General features: G+C 54.8%; 5 protein-coding genes across 5 annotated transcripts; 4 read left to right on the top strand and 1 right to left on the bottom strand.

Annotated features, from left to right (window-relative positions):
• Positions 1-1,358: 1,358 nt before the first annotated feature.
• On the top strand, positions 1,359-2,074 carry KRP23_3352 (uncharacterized protein; the record flags this gene model as incomplete). Its single annotated transcript, XM_067888191.1, has 3 exons — positions 1,359-1,497; positions 1,556-1,979; positions 2,065-2,074. The coding sequence occupies 3 exons, from the start codon at positions 1,359-1,361 to the stop codon at positions 2,072-2,074; spliced, it is 573 nt and encodes a 190-aa protein (XP_067747456.1).
• A 4,943-nt stretch (positions 2,075-7,017) lies between these two features.
• On the top strand, positions 7,018-9,229 carry KRP23_3351 (Ataxin-2-like protein; the record flags this gene model as incomplete). Its single annotated transcript, XM_067888190.1, has 2 exons — positions 7,018-7,255; positions 7,350-9,229. The coding sequence occupies 2 exons, from the start codon at positions 7,018-7,020 to the stop codon at positions 9,227-9,229; spliced, it is 2,118 nt and encodes a 705-aa protein (XP_067747455.1).
• A 467-nt stretch (positions 9,230-9,696) lies between these two features.
• Positions 9,697-12,170, top strand: KRP23_3350 (uncharacterized protein; the record flags this gene model as incomplete). Its single annotated transcript, XM_067888189.1, has 2 exons — positions 9,697-9,807; positions 9,888-12,170. The coding sequence occupies 2 exons, from the start codon at positions 9,697-9,699 to the stop codon at positions 12,168-12,170; spliced, it is 2,394 nt and encodes a 797-aa protein (XP_067747454.1).
• A 76-nt stretch (positions 12,171-12,246) lies between these two features.
• KRP23_3349 (uncharacterized protein) lies at positions 12,247-12,933 on the bottom strand (the record flags this gene model as incomplete). Its single annotated transcript, XM_067888188.1, has 1 exon — positions 12,247-12,933. One exon carries the CDS (start codon positions 12,931-12,933, stop codon positions 12,247-12,249), a length of 687 nt encoding a protein of 228 aa, XP_067747453.1.
• Positions 12,934-13,510: 577 nt separating this feature from the next.
• KRP23_3348 (CCR4-NOT transcription complex subunit 4) lies at positions 13,511-17,626 on the top strand (the record flags this gene model as incomplete). The annotated part of the gene is made up of 13 exons (XM_067888187.1): positions 13,511-13,557; positions 13,618-13,695; positions 13,773-13,951; positions 14,031-14,091; positions 14,160-14,375; positions 14,456-14,600; positions 14,697-14,758; positions 15,735-15,756; positions 16,710-16,798; positions 16,868-17,224; positions 17,288-17,418; positions 17,500-17,552; positions 17,609-17,626. The coding sequence occupies 13 exons, from the start codon at positions 13,511-13,513 to the stop codon at positions 17,624-17,626; spliced, it is 1,458 nt and encodes a 485-aa protein (XP_067747452.1).
• Positions 17,627-21,337: the final 3,711 nt, after the last annotated feature.

Here is a 21,337-nt window from a genome sequence, read left to right as displayed (position 1 = left end):
GAAATGCAGGGTGATGGAATCAGAGCAACTTGAAGTGCTAGACAATGTAGGCCGTTGTAGCGCTGCCCGCAGCTTCCTACCCATCAGCGTGTAGCTGATTGTAGCGCTGCCCGCAGCTTGCTACCCATCAGCGTGTTGCTTTCATTCCAAACGATGAAGCGCGTCGGGAGTCGAGGTCTGCAGATTCATAGCGTCACCAGGGATTGACAGTAGTTCGAGCATATGATACTACTTTAGTGATATGTAAAACCGGAATACTATAGTAGATAGTATATTGGAGCGGGAAGGAAGCTGCTACTGATATATTAGACATTACTATCGCACCGGGCCAAATCGTAATATGCAACTACTATCCGACTACTATAAAGAAATCGAGCGCGAAGCTGGCGATTTTTTCTTTTGGACAACGCATTTTCTGGTTCCATGGCACTGAAGACGGACCCTGCAGGGCTAAACTACGTTTATGAATCAAGAAGGCTTCCGTTGAGCGTGTACTTAATGCACAGCACGACATTCGCAAGCGGCATTGGTCGCACGAACGAGCACTTCGTCGCGCAGCCTGCGCGGTGCAGGACGCAAAGGGAAGTTCTGTAAGCAGCGAGCACCGCTATTGCGCTGGTTCCGTGAGTCTGGCAGTGCGCTATTATCGTCTATCGCTGTAATTGCCTGCGTTTGGTTGGGGCGAGCTCTTTCCAGCAGCGCGTCTTCTCAACTGGCGGGATTGTAGCCTGCGCACGCGTACGGACAATCATCGCGCTGAGATGCAGGTTGTGTTGAAGCACAACTGGAAGAAGATCTAGCGGGTGGACCGGCAGTGCGACTCGCCAGGATCACATTTAACTGGTCGCGCGCTTTTCGGTTGTCTTTTTTCGATGGTCGACTATTAATTGCCAACTATTTAAGTACTACTGTTATCGCTCTCTAGCTGCGAGAAACTACAAGTAGTAGTACAGTAGTATCTTTAAATTACTAATAGTGATATACTATAGTAATTTGGTAAAAAATCGTTCTACTGTCAAACCCTGGTGGCGGCACTTGCTCACCATCATGAACGTGACTGGAGGATTGACACCCTCCGAGATCATCTTAAAAGCCTTGCGCATCTTGGTCTGTAGGATGTCACACATTTGGTCATCGCGGTAGTTGATCACGTGCTCCAGTACCTTGCTAAGAAGAGTTATAGTTGGGAGCCAGCAAGTACGCCCGCAGCAAGCGCGCCACTGCCTTCTTCCTGGACTGGCTGCTGCGTGCACGCGGTCGCGGGCGTCACGCTGGTAGCAAAATCAAGCTGGAGGCGCTGGGTGACGTCGTCCGGGAGGTCGCTGCAACGCCCTCGACACTCACTCCCACACTGCTGCATGCACGACCTGCCCAAGGCCCTCGCAGCCTGTCAATATGCCATCACATTGCGGGAACACGTGGCCGCCTTCTTTGCCGATGACGAGTTCGGCCACCAGTATTTCTTGGACCTACTAAAGACCTGGCTGAACACTTTAGGTGGAGCAGCCGGATGCTGCTGTGAAGGAGACTGCTAAATTTGAGAATTATTATGCAGTGCTGGAGATGGATGAAGACTATTTCCCGGATGAGGACACGTTCGGGAAGGATAGGGGGGGGGGGTCACAAAAGCCGAAAGCTGAGAGGAAGCGTCTGTTTGACGAAGCTTTTGCAAACAATTTGAGATTGGAAGTGGTGTGTTACTTCGTGGAGCTGGAAGAGATGGTGGAGGGGGTATTCGACATCTACGACCAGGTGAAGAAACAGAAGCGCACCATGATGGAGGCGACGGTGGTGGTGACGTTGGCCATGAGGACGGCAAATGCGCTCACTGCCAACCTTCAGATACACTACCCAGCGCTGGAAACGGCGGCCGGTCTGTTGGTCGTCGTTGCAGATCACACGTCGGCGAGTCTGGGGACGCAAATCACCAAGGCAATCAAGGATGTACGAAACTATTTCGAAGAAGGTGGATCATTCAAGTTCGTCCCTGGAATGCTGCTTCACGACTTCACGAATGTTTGGTGCACTTTAACTCTCTTCATGTCGGTGTTTCCACCGATGGAGGAGTCAATGATGATCGGTCTTCCTGATGGATACTTCGGCGCGAATTACGGAGAAGAGCGGACGCCAGAATACGTGTTTCCGGATGTCAATCACTATGTGGTATTGCTTGCGCAGCAATTGCCTATGCTATCCAACATTATTCTTTTGAAGAGAACAACAACGGGACGCGGGTACGAAGGACAGTCGGGCTTGGTTGCCGAGTTCATGCAGTTGGTGGAAGATTACTTTGAGTCGCGCACAATTACAATCCCGTTGGTATTTATGTGCATTTGCTGGATGCAGTCCGTTGCTGCACTGCAAGGAGATGCTGGGCTTAGTCGGAACATGAGTCTTACATTCAAGCACACAGAAAGCTTGATTAAAGTCATGGAGACCACGTCGACGAGAAACCCAGTGCTAGTACCTCCTAAAAGGTGAGAGACACTTCAAGATATTGAGAAAGACTTCCTGGAGGCCTTCAAGATATCGCTTCGAAGCAACAATGTAGCGCGTGCCAACCCGTTGTTTGCTGGTTCCCAGATGATGTCCAACCATTTGGAATACATGATTGTGGCGAGTGGATGCTAAAGCGTCACGATCCCGACGTGTCGTTCTTGAAAGGGGCCTCATCAACGGTTATGCTGAAGAAAGCCGCAGATGTTTGCTCGAGAGAGATGTTTAAAACACGGGTGCTGTCACGCGACCTGCAGTGATGACATCAAGAGCAGCTTCTCGGAAATTTGCGACGCACTAGGGAGGCAGAAGGTTCTAGACAAGTACATGGAGCTATCATCTCCTGACCTGTATTTGGGTTATCGTTTCAACGAAGCTTTAGAAACGACGGTGATGAACCCATTAATGTCGCTGTTGGATGCTAACTGGTCGCTGAATTCGAGTGCGGTGCCAACTGAGCCTCGTCACACATTGGAATCCGTCCTAGATGGCAAGTACGTCCAAAATAGGTGCCAAAAGGTGGCAGGTGTGATCAAAGCCCGGTTCGCGACTCCAGCTGACATCTGCCAGCAGAAATACTTCACGTTTTCAGTCAAACCTGATTTTGCCAACCAAGAGTATGGCGCGGTTTTCGTTCAAGGCGAAAACGGCCAAGGACAACCGCGAGCAAGTGTTTTCCGATCTGATGAAATTGCTGAAAGAGAGCAATGGCCCCCTTACTGGACATGATCTGGGCTATTTGAAGGAGGAGATCAAGAAGGACCCCGAACTCCTGGGTGTGTTTTCGCGTGCCACGGGGCCCCGTTCGGATAATGATCTGTGCACGCTGTTACACCAAGCTGCCGCCGGTCGCGCTCACGATGCCGACCTAGTGGAATGGATGATACAGCTAGGAGCACTATACACGCAGCCGTTGCACTGTCGGAAGGAGCCGTGTCAACGAGACCTCACGTGTCCTCGTGCGTATTTGCCGAATGCCATGGCTCTGCACAGTGCAGCAATTTCAGGTCATAGCGGCATTGTTCGAACTTTGCTTGAGGCAGACAATTTCGTGGACTAACCTTCCACACAAAAGAAACTCTTGCGCATTTGGTGGTTAAGCACGGGTATCAAGGCTTGTATCATGGACTTCATGGGTTCGGAGCTGATGTTCGTATCAAGGACGGCAATGGACGTCGGGTGTGTGATGTGACAACCGATCCGAAGTGATCCCGCAAAATTGCTGCAGCCGCGGCGTTGATTGAAGAAAGCTGTCGGAGAGGCAGAGGCAGGAAAGATAACTCTGGAGTCTTACGCTTTGTACTGGCAGCTCATGCAGAACGACTTCGCAAGTCGGTGTTTGCCCAGCGCGATGAAGAGCGGGAGCAAATATCGGGCAAACCCAAATCGAGAACTGCAGGAAAGTCGAAAAAGAAAAGAGCGAATGTCGAGGGGAACTACACCTCGCAGACACCTTCAGCATCAGAGATCTACACGACGGCAGTGCCAGCTTTGCTGACATCTTTGCTAGGGTCGCCAGACTCAGTGAATCCAAAGGGCTCACCAAACAGCGTGTTAGCAGCTGATAATATGCTGCAGAGCTCACTGAAAAAAACGACGACAGCGTTTGCTCGTTTGCGTGACCCGAATATTTCCGTTGCGGACAAAGAAGATTCCGCGCGCTACATCTGCAAAGTGATTCAAAGACTGGATGACTCAACCGAGGTGCAGGCTGACCCAAACAAAATGACCAGTACTGGCGTACGGCTAAGGATCGACCTGTCGTTTGAAGCGTCTCAAGTTATTCACATGATGCAGAAGCTCGACCGGGTTAATCACGCCACTGCCACGGTTCCTGCTCTTATTCCAGTACAGGAACTCTATGTGCCACGACGATTGACGTTGTAAACTTTGTCGTGCGCACGGCACGAATTAGTCTTTCTGTTTAAAGGGAAGAGCAAGCTCGCGAGGTTTTGGTTACCCTGGAGAAGCGTTTGCTGAAGATGCCTATCGACCAGCGAGAGCCGTCGGAATTTCGCGAGATGGTTCGGACGTACTCTGCTGCCCGTCGTGATATGGGCTTAGGTCGGACATCCAGCCCGGATACGTTTCGCCGCTTGGAATGGAACCTGAGCAACACTATCGAGAGCAACAAGCAGCAGATGAAACTCGACAACATGGCTGGGCGACCGCTCTACTTCAAGCTCATGACCGCTATCGGTCCGACCGATCGCCAGCTCAACCTATTCAATAATGCTATGGATTCGGTTCCTGCGTTCAACGGTGTGGTGTGGTTTATTGAGGGTGGTGTACGGTGGCATCAGTAGAGCTGACGTGACGCGTGTTCATGAGTTGGTGCTCCGTTTGGCCGATGGCGTGGACATCAAGTTTGATGAGCAGCGGTCCCGGTCGTTCACTCCTACAATGCACATCGGTCCGTTCACGTTTTCAGCTGCTGGGATCCTTCGGTACGCTGCAGCTGCGTGAAGGAGAGGGTGCATTAGTGTGAGGTGTTTGTTCATTATCGGTTTGGAATCAGCAAGAACGAAGGAATGTTTCCTTCGGCGTACGCCAATTCAATACATGAACGTTTTGAATGTGCTAGCGAGCGTGCCATGTAGTTCGGTGGCTGTGTCGAGCATATCGTGCACAGTGATCGGATTAATGCTTAACTGAACGCTTGCTATCCAAGCAAAATGGCTCGTGATTCCTGCGGCTGGGATACAAGCTCCTTCTCAGATGAAGGATATCCATTTGTCACGCCGTTATATCGGTCACCGCACCATGTTGGAATCAGCCCCGTCATCTGAGCGAAGTCGCGATTTGGCGCCCTGAAATCTTGCTTCTCCTCGAAGTAAAAGTTCATGCTCCACAGTCTGCTACGGATGGAGCTGGCATTGTCCTCGATTGCTGCAGCATACTTAATGTTCAGCATAAGATTCCATTTCAATAGCATATTCTCCTGTCGGATAGCTGCGTGGCCTCATATTCTCTTCGGACGGTTAGCACGCAGTTCGATAAGCTTTTTCGTTGGAGCTTGAGGGCAGACAGCATTATGCAAATACGACAAACGTCGTGCTTCTAACAGCTACTGCGCTCGGTGGCTGGCAAGTGGTGCCTGACTACCTTGTACTCGAAGCGCGTTGTTGACGCGGCCATCGAGAGGCAAAAGCTCCACTCGCCACAATCCACGCTTCCTTTTCTCGGTAACACGCTCGATGTTTTGTTCTATCAAAAGGGTCGACTTTGGGACTGGATGGCTGAACAGAGCAAGCTCAGCAAAGGCAGACCTTGGGTGCTGCGTATCGTTGGTCGCCCCGCCATCATTATCTTCGCGTCACCCGAGGCATTTGAGGACATTTTCAAGACGAAATTCGAGATCTTCCGAGCGGGGCCCCGACATGCAAGAGCTGTTCTACGCATTTTTCGGCGAGGGGTTCATAGGGGCTGACGGCGACAAGTGGCTCAAGCATCGGCCCACCCCCAGCCTAATGGTTACGACTCGGACACTGCGAGATATTGTTGACGCTGCTGCAAAAGAGAAGGCGGTGCAACTGCGAGACGTATTGGGCGAGTGAGTCAAGCAAAGGCGGGTGGTCAGCATGAATTCGCTCCTCGGTATGTTCTCCAGCGACGTATTCACCAAGATCGGATTTAGCGTGGACTTCAATGGCCTTGGCGGCGACGTGAATTCCGAGACGGGCCATCCATTCATCGAAGCCGTAGAGGTATATGCTGAAGTGCTTGGTGCACGCCTGCAGTCTCCTACGTGGCTCTGGAAATCCACTGTCGAAACTGCGCGAGGAAGTCCGAGACAAGCTGTGCGGGTTGATCACCGGTGAAATTGACGCTCCTACGTTTGAAGATCTACAGAACCTGCCGTATCTTGAGACAGTCATTAAAGAGAGTCTCCGGCTGTATGTGACCGCGACAAACCGTGTTCCAAACCACTCAAAATGTACGCCTCCGCCCGAATGGAGGACGTGTGGGGTGAAGACGCGGACAAGTACAAACGAGAGCGCTGGATCGACTCGGAGATAGGAAAAGTGAAGGTTTAAGTTCATCAGCTTCATCGCGGGCCCGCGTCAGTGCATCGGCATGCGGTTCGCGCTGCTGCAGATGCGGATTGCCACGGCAGTGATCTTCAGTCGCTTTGATCTGCAAACCGTGGAGGACGCGTTCGCAATCATGTATGATGTCGCCTTCACTCTACCAGTTAAAGGCCCGCTCAACATCACGGTGCACGAAATTGCTTGCTAGAAGTAGCGCAAGTTGAACCTCGCCACTCTATAACTTTACTTCTAACATATTAGCGCTCTACAACTTTTACATTTCGTGTACACGAAGCATATTGCTAAATGCGATAGTTGCATTTTTAGAGTACCTCCCCCCTCATCTCGCAACCTCTCAACGGGTAGGGGGATATCGAGTGTGGCCAGCCAAAAGAGGCTTCAAGCCAGCGAGCACCAAAGCAGAGAGGTTCCCGGCGCCTCCTGCCCTCTTCCTCCCTCCTCCTCCTTTTCCTCCCTCCTCTCGGTCCCCATGCAGACAGCCACGTCGAGACCAACAGCGAGCCAAGCGCCGCGCAAGAATGGGTCCACGGGTCCCAAGAGCGCCAAGAAGAAGAAGCCGCAGCCCAAAAGCAATGGCAAAGACGCTGCCGGTCCGCAACCCGTGGCCCCGCCGCCCGTTTCGGGGCCCTGGAGCAACCCCAATCCCGCGACAAGTAGTGCACCCCCGCCAGGCTTCGCCCCGAGCCCAGCCAAACCTGGGTTTAGTGGTAGGTTGAGATCTCTCTCTTCTTATCGACATGTAGTCGAGAATGTTTTTGACAATTGTTACATTTTTGACATATCTTTTTTCATTTTTGTCAGATGCGCATCAGAGACTGCTGCGACACCGCGCGCTGTTCGCGTTCCGGTTCTTGGTTGGCAAAGCGGTGGAGCTGCAGCTCGTGGCGTCGGACGAGCGGTATGCTGGCGTACTTGACTGCGTGGACCCGGACGATTTTTCGGTCGTGCTCAAGAGTACGCGGAGAGTGAGCAGCGCCAGCGACGCCAAGCCGTTCGAGGACGGCAGCACTGTGATCTTTAGACGCCACCAGCTCGCGCACTTGGTGGCGGACGGCACCGCCAACTACACAGACGGCGCGTTTGTGGCCGGAGTGACGGCAGCTGCTGGGGGGTTCCGCACCGACACGGAAATCAGCGGACGCCAGGGAGAGCACTTGATTGGCCGCGAACTGGAGACTGCGAGCTCGTGGCTGGACCCGGCGTTGGATACCGGCGCACTCGAGGACTCGGCACCGAATGGCAGACGCCACGGGAAGAACCAGGGAAAACCGGGGAACTGGAACCAGTTCGAGGCGAACGAGAAGCTCTTCGGCGTCGTGTCGACCTACGACGAGAATATTTATACGACCAAGCTGGACAAGACCAAGATCTCAACAGAGCAGTCGCGGGAGGCGGAGCGACTCGCGCAGGAAATTGAGCGCCAGTCCGCTGCTGGAAACTTCCACTTGCAGGAGGAGCGCGGACAGGCCGTGCGTGGCGGCAAACACGCTAACGACTTGGACGAGGAGGCGCGTTACAGCTCGGTGGACCGTAGAGGCGCCCCGCCCAGTTCCGGCGGCAACGCGTACGTACCGCCGGCTCTCCGGAATGCACAGCGTCAGTCTAGCGATGGTAAGTCGAAAGCTAAGGCGACGAAGACACCGCCTGCTAGTGCTTCGCCCGCTACACCTGCACCCCCGGTACCTACTGCTGCAGAGCCGGTCCCTGCTGCGACTACACCGGCTGCCCTTAGTCCATCCAAGCCACTTTCTTTTAGTGAAGCTGTGACTGGCCGATCGACTGCTACCGCGGCACCTCCGAAAAGCGAGTCGGAGGAGAAGAAAGGTGCTTCACCGAAGAAAGCGGCGGCGCCTGCACAGGTAAATGACAAGGACGCGAAGCCTGCTGCTACAAAGCCCAAGAGCAGCCCAAAGAAGAAGGAGAACGGAAGGGAGAAGAAAGCAGAGAGCAAGACCGAGGAAAGCAAAGATTCGTTTTCTTCGTCGACAAGTACAACGACGACAACGACCACGACTAAGCAGACAAAGGAGGAAGCACCGAAGGCGGCTCCAAAGAAGGAATTGAATCCGAAAGCCAAGGAGTTCAAGCTGAGCGCTGCAGCGGTCGAGTTCACCCCGACCTTTTCGGTGCCACCTGCAGTAAAAGAGCAAGTGTCGTCGCCGTACCGCGGCGGCTCGCCTGGACACATGCCGTACCCGCACCCTGGCATGGGCTACCCTCCACCAATGCAGGAGGACTGGATGTATGATGGTGGCATGGGCGGAGAGGAAGGCGGAGAAATGGGCATGCCTCCCTACGGCTATGGCGTGCCTGTGGGCCCTAACGGCGTTCCGATGATGTACCCGCCTATGATGCCGCAGCAGAACATGCGCATGATGGGCGGTCAGCGCGGCTACGGCGGCTACCAGCAGCAGGGGTACAACCCTCGAGGCTACTATTCCCCACCGAACGGTGGATATCCGGCTGGCGGCGTGCCGTACGCGGGCGGCCCGGGCGGTGTAGGTCCTCAGCCCCCTCTACCCCGTGAGGCGCCAACGCCAACCGACGATGAGTCTCCTAGTGAATCTGCTGGTGTTCCTTCTCCTGGTGCACCAGCTCCCCCCGTGCCTGAGACGACGGCGCCAGAGGTAGTTTCTACACCTGCAAGCTCCAAAAAGCAGCAGCCGGCAAAGAACAAGTAGACGAGAATCTTAGTAGGTCGTACGCATGGAGTGATCGCGGCTAAGCATGAAATCAAGGAAGAGGGTGCTGGAGAGAGAATTTCGGTGCGTGCACATCTTGCGTGGAAGTTGGTCGTGATTGTATTTTTTTCCAGGTCGAGAAGCAGCATGCCGGCAGCGGGGGTTACACGAGGCTATTTTACTTGCAAGTCTTCTTGAAGCGGCGGTGCCAAGCTCCAGCAATTGAGAAAGTGGCGGCGGAGCAGCGTGCGTTCGCGGTTTGACGGATGATGCTGCCCCCAATCCACAAGTCTACCAATGGATTGCCCATTGAACGCCGCGGGAGTGGAGCTAGCAGCTATTTCAACGACAGCAACAGGAAGCAAGCCGTCGCTAGTGGGTTGTCCTCACCTAGTCGAAATGGGTATCCAGATCCCCAGTCCAGTGGACATTCGCTTGTCGGAGCATCGTCTCCCGTACTGGATCAAATGGCAGACCGGATGCATGCAGTTGAGCGCGAGAACGAACGCTTTCGAGAAGAGATCCAGCATCTTCGGCACTTTTACTCGAGCAACCAGCAGCAGCACGAAAACGACCAGGTACGGTGTGTTTGCTGGTTACCAAAGCTTGCTCAAGACCGGTGTTGCTGATTTGCATGTCTGGAATGGTTTGAGTGTAGCTTTCTGTCGGGAAAATTGCCGAGGATCTTCAGCGACTAGCGAGTTCTTTCAACAACAAGTTGCAAGCAGACATGAACCACCAGCAACGCGAGCAACAAAAAGCTGCATTGCTTTTCGCAGAGGTTTCGCGACTCGGACACCGCGTGGAGGGTTTGGAAGGTGAATTGAGAGGAGTAGTTGATGACACACAGCGAAAATTCGAGGCTCAGGACCAACACGCACAATTCTTGGCCTCTGTCGGATCGAAACAGCAGCAAGCGATGTCACCGGGCCGCACTTCTGAATTTCAAAGACAGCTGAGAGATATGCAGGATGCGATGGTGCACCTACGCAGCGAGTTGGACGCAGATCGCAGTGCTAGATGGAAAAATGACGCCGCAGTGGATGCCAAGCTGGACGCTCAACTCGAGAGACTCAATACAAAGTTGGCTGCCGACAAGCGGGACCTTGTGCGCGTACTTGATGAACAGCGGCAGCTCGTGACCGGCGCCGATTTCCAGCGCGTGACTTCGCACATGCGCGATTTTTCACGAGTAAATGATCACTTGCTGGCGTTGGAGCGGTGGCTGCACAGCGAGTTCGGTCAGATCAAGCGGGTATTCCAAGCTCTTGCAGGCGATGTAGACGCGCGCTTCCAGTGCGTGCTAACCGAAGTTGCCAACGGCCTTAAGGTATGGCACACAGCCCAGATAAGACTAGAAGAGGAATTCGGCTTAAGGTTTCAGGATCTGGAGGAGGCCACGCGTGCTGTAGCGCTCACAGTCCAGCGCAAGCTGCGTACACTTGAGGAAGTGATCCCGCTGGAGGTCCAAGCTCGACAGAAGAACGATGACAAGCTGAAAAGGCGTGTAGAGGGCGTGGTCAAGGCATTGGGCCATGCTATTGAAACGAGCCGTGGGGAATACCTACCGCAGCAATCGTCACTTGCAGATCGTGTGCACCAGCTAGAGCTCGACCAACGAAATGCTTCAGACGAGGTCAGCGTTCAACACAATGCAATGCGCGAGACCATTCAAGCGTTTATGGAGGACTCGGACGCAATGCTGATCCGGTTAGCCGCCGCTGTTGAGCAAGAGCGCGTGAAGGGGGTTGAAATGGTATCTGCACGAGAGGCTGCTTTAGAGATCGAGCCAACGCATACGAGCGAGGAGTTGAGGGCGGAGACAAACCAAGTCAGAGAAGATTTGAGCGCGTTGCAAAATTGGATAACGAAGCACGAGCACGAGTGCCACCAACGACTACAGGCGGCTACGGTGAAAACGACTATCGTACATGCACCACCTGTGGTCGCGCCTGGGGCAGTAGCAGCACACACCTCTGAGGCGTTAGCCGAGTCCAAGCGCGTCAAAGAAGAACTGGGCGTTCTGCAAGCTTGGACGGCAATGCACGCACAGGAATGCCGACAGTTCTTTGACTTTTTGAACTGGTCCATAGATGACACTCGCCGTGAAAGTGCTGTAGCGCAGTGCTTGGATGCAGTCATTGACCAGGTTTCGGAGGCGCAGGCTTGTGGACACTTGAATACCCTCACGAAAGGCGTACATGGAGCATTGATGCAGGTTGCAGCGGTTCGAGCTGCGGTGGATGCAGCGCCCGCAGTATTCAGGAAAGAAACGAGGACAAGTCCTACACAATATCATTCGCAATTGTCGACACAGCTGCACCTACAGCGAGTGGAAAAAAGCAGCGCAAGGGGTCTAGTGACAGAGGATACCACGGACCTGTCGACGACAACGTACTATGCCTCGGTTGATAGCGAAAACTCTGTGCAAGTGGATGAACTCAGCATCGCTCCTGAAAATGTTAATGTGGTCGATGAAGGCCGCGAACCTGTAGATTCTACTCTCGAGTCCATTGATAAGGGCGACAGCCACGCTGTAACAGCGACGTCTCTACCGCGAGAGGATGCGGGGGGTTGTGCTGCTGCTGCTTCGGAAGCAATGGACAATATGCTGGACTCCCTCGTCAGTGCAAACAACAGAGAAGATGGTCAGGTGTTTCCTGGCGAGATCGCTGCTTCCGGTTTTGAGGCAAGTACAGTTGATGCCCAACAACTGAACGAAGACGACGAAGAGGAATACAGCATGGACGTATCTCAAGACGACGATGCTGGCCTGGATCGTCCTGCAGGCTCACACACCAACCTTACCGTCCACCAAGGAGAACTCCACGATGAGGATGCAGAAGCACAGGATAATCCAGACCAGCCCGCACAGATTCCTGTAGAATCGCCACTGCTCCCTACACCGGACGAAGAGGAGCCGTTGACACTGGATCTGTAACGTCACCGTCCTTCAAGATCGATGAAGTTCCAAGCACTGCACAACACACGGCAATACATAAGGTAACTTAATATCCCTACGGAATATGTCCTGAAGTGGTGCGTCGCATGGCCTTGCCGTCTCCTGTCGTCGGTTGGTCCGTTGGGCGCGGCGCCACGACTGCCGACTCGCGTCCTGTCGGATGAAACTGATCCTGCGGTGGCGTGATGGGGACGTACCAGCCCCACTGCGGACTCTCTGTCTGCGCGGCGTCGGCCTCCGAGTCGCTGGCCGCCGCCGCGGAACTCCCCGCGTCCAGCTGCTGCGTCGTCACGCTCTTTCGGAGTGTCCTGTGCCGCTGGAAGGCATCCTCGAAGCGCTCAGCCACGTCATCGCCGTCCTCGCCGTCGCTCTCGCTGTCCTCTAAGCGCCTCGTGCGTCTGCCGAGCGGCGGCGGTGTCTCGTCCTCGAACACCTGTGTCAGGCTGCCGCCGTGCTCGTCGCACCAGCTCACGGCGGCCGACAGTTTGCCGTCGCTGGCTAAGGCGCCCGAGCTCCTGTGGGACAGCGATGGGGAGCCGCGGCGGCGGATGGGCGCGGGTTTCCTGTGTCTAGTGGCGATCGCGTCTTCCTCCGCGGGCAGCTCCAGCGCGTTGAGGTACGTGATGACGGACACGGCGGTGGCAGCGGCCGCGGCCAGCACCGGGTGGTCCTTGAACCACTGCACGCCGCTCGAGAGCTCCTTGGCCGTGGGGAAGAAGGACGCCGCCGACGCTTGCTGCATGGCAAGAGTGATGGTCGTTTGAGCTCTATGCGGGGAAATGGGCGACTGAAAAGTGGTTTAACGCGCCTCGAAAGGGCGGAAATGTCGTTCTTGTACAGGGAGGAGAGTGCGACTTTAGTGGGCGCAAGAGTTCTTGTAGAGGAAAGAAACGCCACTTCAACTTAGGGGATGGGCGAGACAGAGTACTATCGAGGTACTAACGACGTCATTTCCTGGCGACAACAGAGGGTGGGGCTTCCGTCTGCAGCAGGAATGAGTCACACGAGCGAGGACCACGCGGTGCGCAGTATAAGTCCAAGGGCAAATACGACGGCATCAGTTGAATTCATGAACCGGTACATGACTGCTTCGAGGAGCCGCTGCGTCACACCCGCCGCGTTAATCGAGCAACCTTGTTCTGGTTCGCAGGACCCTCCGGACGGGTGGCACGGACCGCCTTCTTTCTGCATTTCTATCGGGCCACATACGTTTCACCCGCTCCTGACCAGGCCGCTCTCCCGCAAACACCATCTCTTTGGAGAGGGGAGCCATCGCTTTCACGAGGGGTGCAACGCCAGCAATTCCTACGGACGCTACCATGGAGAGTGACCCGGTATCGCTCCAGCTCGCGCTGCTGCCGGACGAGTACGTAGCGCAACCCTTGTCTGTGCGTGCTGCATTTGCGCTAACGAGTTGCTGTTGCAGGACACTCGTGTGGCAAAAAGGCCCGGGTGTCGGCAGTGGGCGATTCGGCCAGGTCTCCGCGGCGCTGCGACTGCCCAGGTGCAGATTGAAACAAGAGACGTTTGTATGGAGCGATTCGACTGACGTCAGCTTTTGCATTTTGCACTGCAAATTAGCGCGCAGCTCCTGGCGGTCAAGCAGATTTTCGTGCAGGAGGAGCTCGAGCTCGGCAACGACGTGAGTTCGCTCTCGCTGCAGCGCGTGCAGCCTTTTGCGCAAATCGAGCGCGAGCTGGACGTGCTGCGGCTGCTGCAGCGCCACGGCCACCGCAATGTTTTGCGCTTCCTGGGCAGCGGTGCGCGTCCATTTATTGCCATTTGCAGCGAGTGGCAGTGACTGAGACTCACGCGCTTGTGTGTTGCCCAATTTTGCAGAGCGCAACGGTCCGACGGTCAACCTGTTCATGGAGCTGCTCCCCATGGGGTCGCTGAGCAAGTGCGGCTCAGTCTGTGGCTGGGGTTTCGCTGGCAGGAGCTCACTTGGTGCCTATGCGGTGGCTGTAGACTGCTCAAGGACTTTGGCGCAATGGAAGAGCAGACGTTGCGCAACTTCGTGAGAGACGTGGTTCGCGGCGTGGCGCATTTGCACGCGCTAGGAATTGCGCACCGTGACCTCAAGTGCGCCAACCTGCTGCTGGCGGACGATGGCGTCAAAATTGCGGACTTCGGGACGGCCACGAGAGCGACGGGGGACGAGGATAGATTGTTGCAGACGGCGAGGTGCAAATTCGCGCTGCTTGTAGCATATCGTTTGCGTCTTGCTAATGGAAATTATGTCCCTGGGTGCTTTACGCTCTCAGGTCAGTGCGTGAGGGCTTGGGGTCCCCGTTCTGGATGGCGCCGGAGCTCGTTCGCGCTGAAAAGGGCGCGGACTCGTGGCGCAAAGCGGACATCTGGGGCATCGGCTGCGTCATGATCGAAATGGCTACAGGGAGGCCGCCGTGGGTGCGTTCGTGCGCTGTTTGCTATTGGTAGTTTTCACTCATGTTTACCGCTTTTGTTGTTTGCAACTTGGTTTTGCGTTGCAAATTGCTCTGATAGGAAAATCTGTCCAACCCGCTCACAGCCATGTTTCACATCGCGTCGAACAGCTCAATCCCAGAGTTCCCGGCTGAGCTGTCGTCATTGGCGAAGGATTTCCTGAGTCGGTGCCTCGACAAGAACCCGGACACTCGAGCGTCGGCGACGGAATTACTTGACCACCCTTTCCTACGAGAAATCACTGAAGAGGAGGCTGGAAGCAATGAATAACAGCTTCAGCAATCCGAGAGTCCACGCGAGGAGCTCCTAGGTGGATTCCTCGTGCATTGGGAGCAGAGTGTGCTGGACAAGTGGAGACACGACTTGTGGTTCCGTGTTTTGGGGCGGTGGGTGGCTCGAGCCCGTCGAGCGGTGACTCGCAAACGGCGACAGGAGACAACAAGCAGATGCTGATCTAGTAGCAACCACAGCTTCTGCAGGCTGCAAAAGGGATTTCCTCTTTGCTTAGTGCGCGGCAACTTGTCGCCCCATACACCATCTTCTCGATGCCTTTAATTGATAATGGTAGGAAAGGTAACTTTCTAAGCAGCACATCATGATGCTCGTCCACCACCGTCCGCGCGGACGAGTTGTAGCTCTTTGCCTGCAAAAGCTCCTTCGTGTCCTTCATCTGAATCATCGCTAGCAAAACTGCAGCACCACAAACACGTAACCACCGCTCTCCAGTCCACCACAGAACAGCCTCATAATTCACCTCTCAGCGGGGGCAACGCATCTGTAGCCGCGTAGCTGCTCTGCGCGTCGCTTAGAATTAGTCCGACACCTGCGTCTACTTGCCCAGCGACCCGGCCAGGAACGCCTGGCACGCCGTCTTCAATCCAGGTCAGCCCAATTTGTGGGCAATGTATCCACCGTCGAATTAAACTCTTGGACGAGATTCGACGCTTTGAGCTGTCGGAAGTCGTCATTCACCGAGTGCCGCACTTTGGGCACTGCGGGGTCCGCGAACAGCTCCTGCAGCAGCGGGGGCAGCGGCTCACCGCGTTGTAACCTGTAAATAAACGCTCTTTCGAGCGTGCTGAACTGGATGAAACACAGGGTTGCCCTTGAGCAGGTGGAGGTCCGGTCGGGCTCCCGTGTCCGCACCCAGCGCCTTCTGGTGTCTCAGAAACTCTGCGTGCTCCAGTTCTTCCAGCTCTGAGTGGACCACCGCAATTGGTCCATCGAAGCTCGTCCTTGGCAACTGGCCGTAGTCCCCCAGGAATCACTCCCGAAGCGCCGGGAGAGCGGCAGGTGCTTGACGCGCGCGTGTCTCTCCTCCTTGAGGAGCAGCATCCGCGCGAACACTTTCTGCTGCTTCTTGGCGGCTTGCATCCATTGCAGTGGCTTGAATGGGTTTTTGTGGTTTGGTGGCCGCATTGGGTAACGGTAAATGCTACTGCGTTTCGGTGGCAGCGCCGCGCGCAGTCGGTTGTTGAGCTGCTGGTGCTGCTTTCCCCCCGTGGTGGAGAGTGACGCACTTGACGAAATGGCTACATACAAACAATCACTCCTAACTAGGCATGCAATATGCGGTTCAGTGGGTATCCTATCAGCCACATATTACATGCTACTTCGCAGGTACGCAATGTGCAGTTAGGCGCTGTATACCACTATAAATTGATAGTTTTGTACAAACGATACAATAGTAAAATGAAATAGAGGGAAAAAGACCCTGTTAAATTCAATCACTTTGAACAATCTATGTAATGATTTGCTCTCGTAACGGGGATCATCACGGTGCGCCTTTCAGTCGATTGACAGGATCAGCAGCCAGCCGCCAGAGAGAAAAAAGCGACGAGAACGCCGTCGCCTCCCGCCCCAGCCACCGCAGTACGCGCTACCTCGCTCTACTCCATTCTACTCCGCCCCCCCTCTAATACCTTCTCCCCCTACCTTCCAGACCTATCGACCGCCATGTCTGACGAGGAGCAGGACTGCTGCCCGCTGTGCATGGAGGAGCTGGACATCACGGACAAGACGTTCAACGCGTGTCCGTGCGGCTACCAGGTGTGTCTCTGGTGCTGGCACCAGATCAAGAACGAGTACAACGCCCTGTGCCCGGCGTGTCGCCAGCCCTACGCCGAGCTCTCCAAGCAAAAGAACCCGCTGGACCGCGACGAGTGCGTTTTCGACACTTTTTTGGCCTTTTTGACATTTTAGACGGGGTTTTTGACAGTCTTTTTTGGCAGCGTCGTTCGGCGCACCAAGCAGCGCAAGCAAAAGGAGAAGAGCGAGCGGCGCTCGGCCGCGCAGGCCAAGCACTCGACCGTGAACCGCAAGAGTCTGCAGAACGTGCGCGTGATGCAGCGCAACCTGGTTTACGTCATTGGCCTGCCTGTGCGCTTCGCTGAGGAGGACATTCTACGCTCCAATGAGTGCTTCGGCCAGTATGGCAAGATCGTCAAGGCCGTGGTGAACAAGAGCCACCTCAGCGCGGACAGGGCCAACGCCACAGCCAGCGCGTACATCACGTTCGCTAATAAGGAGGACGCGCTGTGCTGTATCGTGGCCATTGACGGCTATTATCTGGACGGGAGTATGCTTCGGTGAGGGCGGAGGATTTTTACCTGTTTTGGGGATGAGGAGTTGCTGATTGGTTGGTTGTATAGGGCGTCGTTCGGAACGACCAAGTACTGCAACTTTTTCCTGCGCAATATGCAGTGTAACAACCCGGATTGCTTGTATCTGCACGAGCTGGGCGACGACGACGATAGTTTTACGAAGGAGGAGATGCAGTCCGGTACGAGGCGAGCTATTGCCAGCTGATTGCGACGTCGAAGCTGACTGAGTCTGGTTGTTCTTTTGTTGCATTACACTATAGCTTTGCATTCCGGGAAGGCGGCGTTCCGAGATATGTCGATGGCTAACGGACAGGTGGAAGAGAGGGCAGGCTCCCGGTTTCCACCAGCGCATAGACCTGCACCGTCTAGAACAGGCATGGCAGCTAGTGCTAGAGCTCCGTCTCCTGCAAGAGCAACTACATTGGTCAGATCACACAGCGAAGAGCCTTATGCGGATTCACAGCGACATGCACAGAGCGCAGCAGCGATATCTAAACTCAGGCAGGCGTCAGCGGATAGCAGCAATAGTTCAGGCTCCACGTCACCGGATCGCGTCGACACAGCAGCAGCACACAGCACAGAGTATCCGCCGCTGACTCGAGAAAATTCCTACAGCAAAATCGTAGCTGGTGGTCACAGCAGCAGTTATGCAAATGTAGCAGCGTCAAATCATCCAGCTCCAGCGCCAGTCGAAACCGCTGTACAGAGCAAAAAGCCGCAGCTGCGGGTGGACACATCTCGAGAGGAAGACAGAGAACAAGCACAAGATCAAGTTCAAACATTAGAATCACCAACACCAGCACCAGCAGTGAAAGCCGTGGTGGGTCCACTGGAGGCGCTCAAATTGGCCACTGGATCGTCGACTCAGGAGCCAGCGTGGGCGCAGCCTTTCCCCACCCCATCGATACCCCAGGGCGAAAGCGAAGAGCAGACGACAACCAACAGTAACGCAGGTGTTTTCAGTCCGTTTGGGCTCGGGTTCGATGGTGGCATTCGTCGTGCCAGTAGTGCGAGAGAGCTTACGTCAAGCTCGCCTGCATCCGGCGACGTCTGGGGATCCTCTAACCCGTCTGACAACACACTTGATGCGTTCCCGCCTGCCGCCCCAGTGATGTCAGCATCTAACAGCTCGTCGTCGTCGTTTGCGTCAATTGATGCGATCTTCAGTCAGCGAAACGACTCGTCCGAGGCGCTGGCAGGATTGCTCGGTGTCCAGTTGGCTCCCAACCCGCTGTCGCACGGGGCACCCCTTGCTGCGCCGCCCAAGGACGCGCTCACCTCTCGTTTCTCGTTTGCAAACCCTGCGGACGCCAGCCGTGGCGGGATGCAGCAGACTACAGCGCGTTATGAGCTGTTGGATGGAACGACAGTCAACAGCAGCCGTAGCTCGTTTGGTGGTTTCGACGCCGCTCGTGCTGGAAATGCTGCACCGGTTCCGTCTGCGTTCGCCTCGACGACTGATAGGTCTGGTTTCCCGCCACTAGGAAGTTCTCAACAGCAACTTCACCATGCGCCGTTGCGACCGCACCCGTCTAGAAGTTCGTTCGGCGGTGACTTCCGTAGTAATGAGCTTCCGCTTGGTGGTGGCGGCGCACTAGGCGGCGAATCTGGTGGCCTTGCGTTCCTTCAGCAAATGCTGCCGAACGTGAACATCAGCTTTGGCGGTGATTATCCCAGCCTGTCTGACCAAACATCGAGCGGAATTGGCGCTACAGTCACCACTGCTCGCAGTACGAGTACTGGCCGCGGTCGTAGTCCAGGGCGTCGCCTTTTCGAGCGAAGCCAGAGCGCTGGTGGTGGTTTGGTTTCGCCGGACGCTTGGGACGGAGGAAGTCTGAGCTCGCTGGGTTTCGATGGACAGGCTAACAACCGGCGAACATCGAGTGGGTCCTCGTCGTTTTATGATCCGGCGTTGCCACCGCAAGCACCCAACGGATTTTCTAACAATTACTACGGGTTTAGCTCGTCAAGTTCGATGGCTCCCAACGACAGTGAAGGTGAGCGTCTTCGGCTGCACAGCAACTTTGGAGGCGATGCTTATCGCCGCTCTAGTTCGTTGATCAACAACAACTAGACAATGGTTCCAACTGAGGAATACATCCTTTTCGAGGGGGTTATCATTGACCAAGATGGAAGAAACGACAATCTCGCACATGGATGTCCGTGATAAGCTGAACCACCCGAGTGCCTAAAAGCGCACATATCACACACAGTCTGAAGGTGAATTGAGGACGAATATGACGATGAAGAAGTAAGGAGTCCCGACCTGGAAGATAACACATACACACGCGAACCCGCGAACACACAAGCAGATTTCAAGACATGAAGCAAAAAGAAAAAGAGAAAAAGACAGCAGAACAGGAGGGAGCAGTGAGATGCACAGATGAAGCGACGTCGGTGCTGAGCGAGCTACCAAGACGACACATCCAGACACACACACACACACATGGTAAGCCCCATCGAGCTAGCACTGTTAGCTACGGTAGAGTCGCCACCGTCATGATATGCCCGAGCACATTAACACGAATCGCTTTTGCCCCCATGAACCCCACGCGTACGTCTCCTGTGCTCTTTGTTTGTCTGCAGGTTCAGCGACGTTTCGAAGGACTGGGTGGATAGTCGTCGACTTTTGGGGTATACAGATTGTGTGCGTCGAGCTTCTTGTCGTTGCGGCGGGGTCTAACTCTGAGCTTCTTGTCCATTGCACAGTTGAGAGATGCTGAGCGATGATGTTCCCAGTACCGAAGTCGTCGATGAGCCTCAAGGGGTGAGTGACGGAGACAAACTTGCTGGTAGAAACAGATCAATCGAGGAACGGTACGAAGATATCAAAGAGCCAAGAGAAGCGAGCTTGAGTGTGGGTGACATCGGTGAAGAGTATGGACCCGATCGCCAACGTATTGAACCCGAAGCGAATGAAGAGAACGAAGGTCAGCCAGGAGTTGATGACTTCGGCGATCGTGCAAGCGGCGGTGAATTTGTTGCCGCGTGGATTCGTATAAATTTCCCGGGCATCACGTGCGAATTGGAGCTGCAATCTCAGAGCTCCACCTTCGAACAGACAGCGATGACAGGCGAGTATATCGTGGACCATACTGCTACACCTTCCCAGTCTGAAAGGTGGCTATGCGAAGAGTGTTGTTCTTTCAGTGCTGTTTTCGCTTGTGAAGACTGCACCCTCGCTCTGTGTTACCGATGCACGGACGCCATCCATATTGTACGCTCGTGATTGATCACTTTATTCGTGCGAAACCCAAAACTGATTCGCCTGCGTGTAGATCCCGTCTTTATCGGAACACTGCATAAGCTTTGGCCGATCCAGTGGCGCCAACCAAGCATCAGGAGCTCAACTTGAGACCCAATTCGAGCAGCCAGGTATATCGGTGTTGTCATCCCCACAGTCTACTACACCCCTTGCCACGAAGGAAGTCATGGAACCACCGCTGCGTCTTGAGACGACGCAACCGGAAGGGTCTCGACTGTCACTACCTGCAGGAACAAGCATTTTCTTTCGCGCTTTGGACTGCGCTCGTTGGTCACGTGAACTGCTTCATGGTACTTTAGTAGACCGCGAGCCTGTCACCTCGAATGGGGACACATTCTATCACCGCGTGCTCTGGTTGAGAGGTGTGGAAGCTTTACCCAACGGATTTTTCCGTGCGGCATTGGCACTTCCTGGCTGGGACATCACTAGCGACAACGACGACGATATCGGTGAAACGTTTTGGCCCCACGAGATTGGCGTGTTCCCAACGCAGCTTGGTGCATTGCGCGCTGTCGTTACAGCCGAACAGACCGGCCGCGCCAAGTTTCGTCGCGAGCTAGCGGGTGGACGCATGCATCGATGGCGTGGATTCGAGCTTGATAACAGCTACGGCGAACATACCCCAGAAGACGGTGAAGTTGGCCAAGAACAAGAAGCCTTCCCGTCTTCTGAGATTCTAGATGAGATTGTTGCTGAGACCGCTGCAACCCTCAGCAGCGAGTTTGGTGTGCGGCTCACACGTCAAGACGACGCGCGATTTCATCAAGAGCTCGCTCGAGGCACATGGAACTTTCGCGAGTGGATGGCGACAATCGGGCGTACAGCTAATTTGC

Source organism: Phytophthora ramorum (assembly GCF_020800215.1).
Source record: "Phytophthora ramorum isolate Pr-102 chromosome Unknown Phyram_PR-102_s0003, whole genome shotgun sequence".
Classification (NCBI taxonomy): domain Eukaryota; phylum Oomycota; class Peronosporomycetes; order Peronosporales; family Peronosporaceae; genus Phytophthora; species Phytophthora ramorum.
This window is presented reverse-complemented; position numbering and strand designations above follow the sequence as displayed.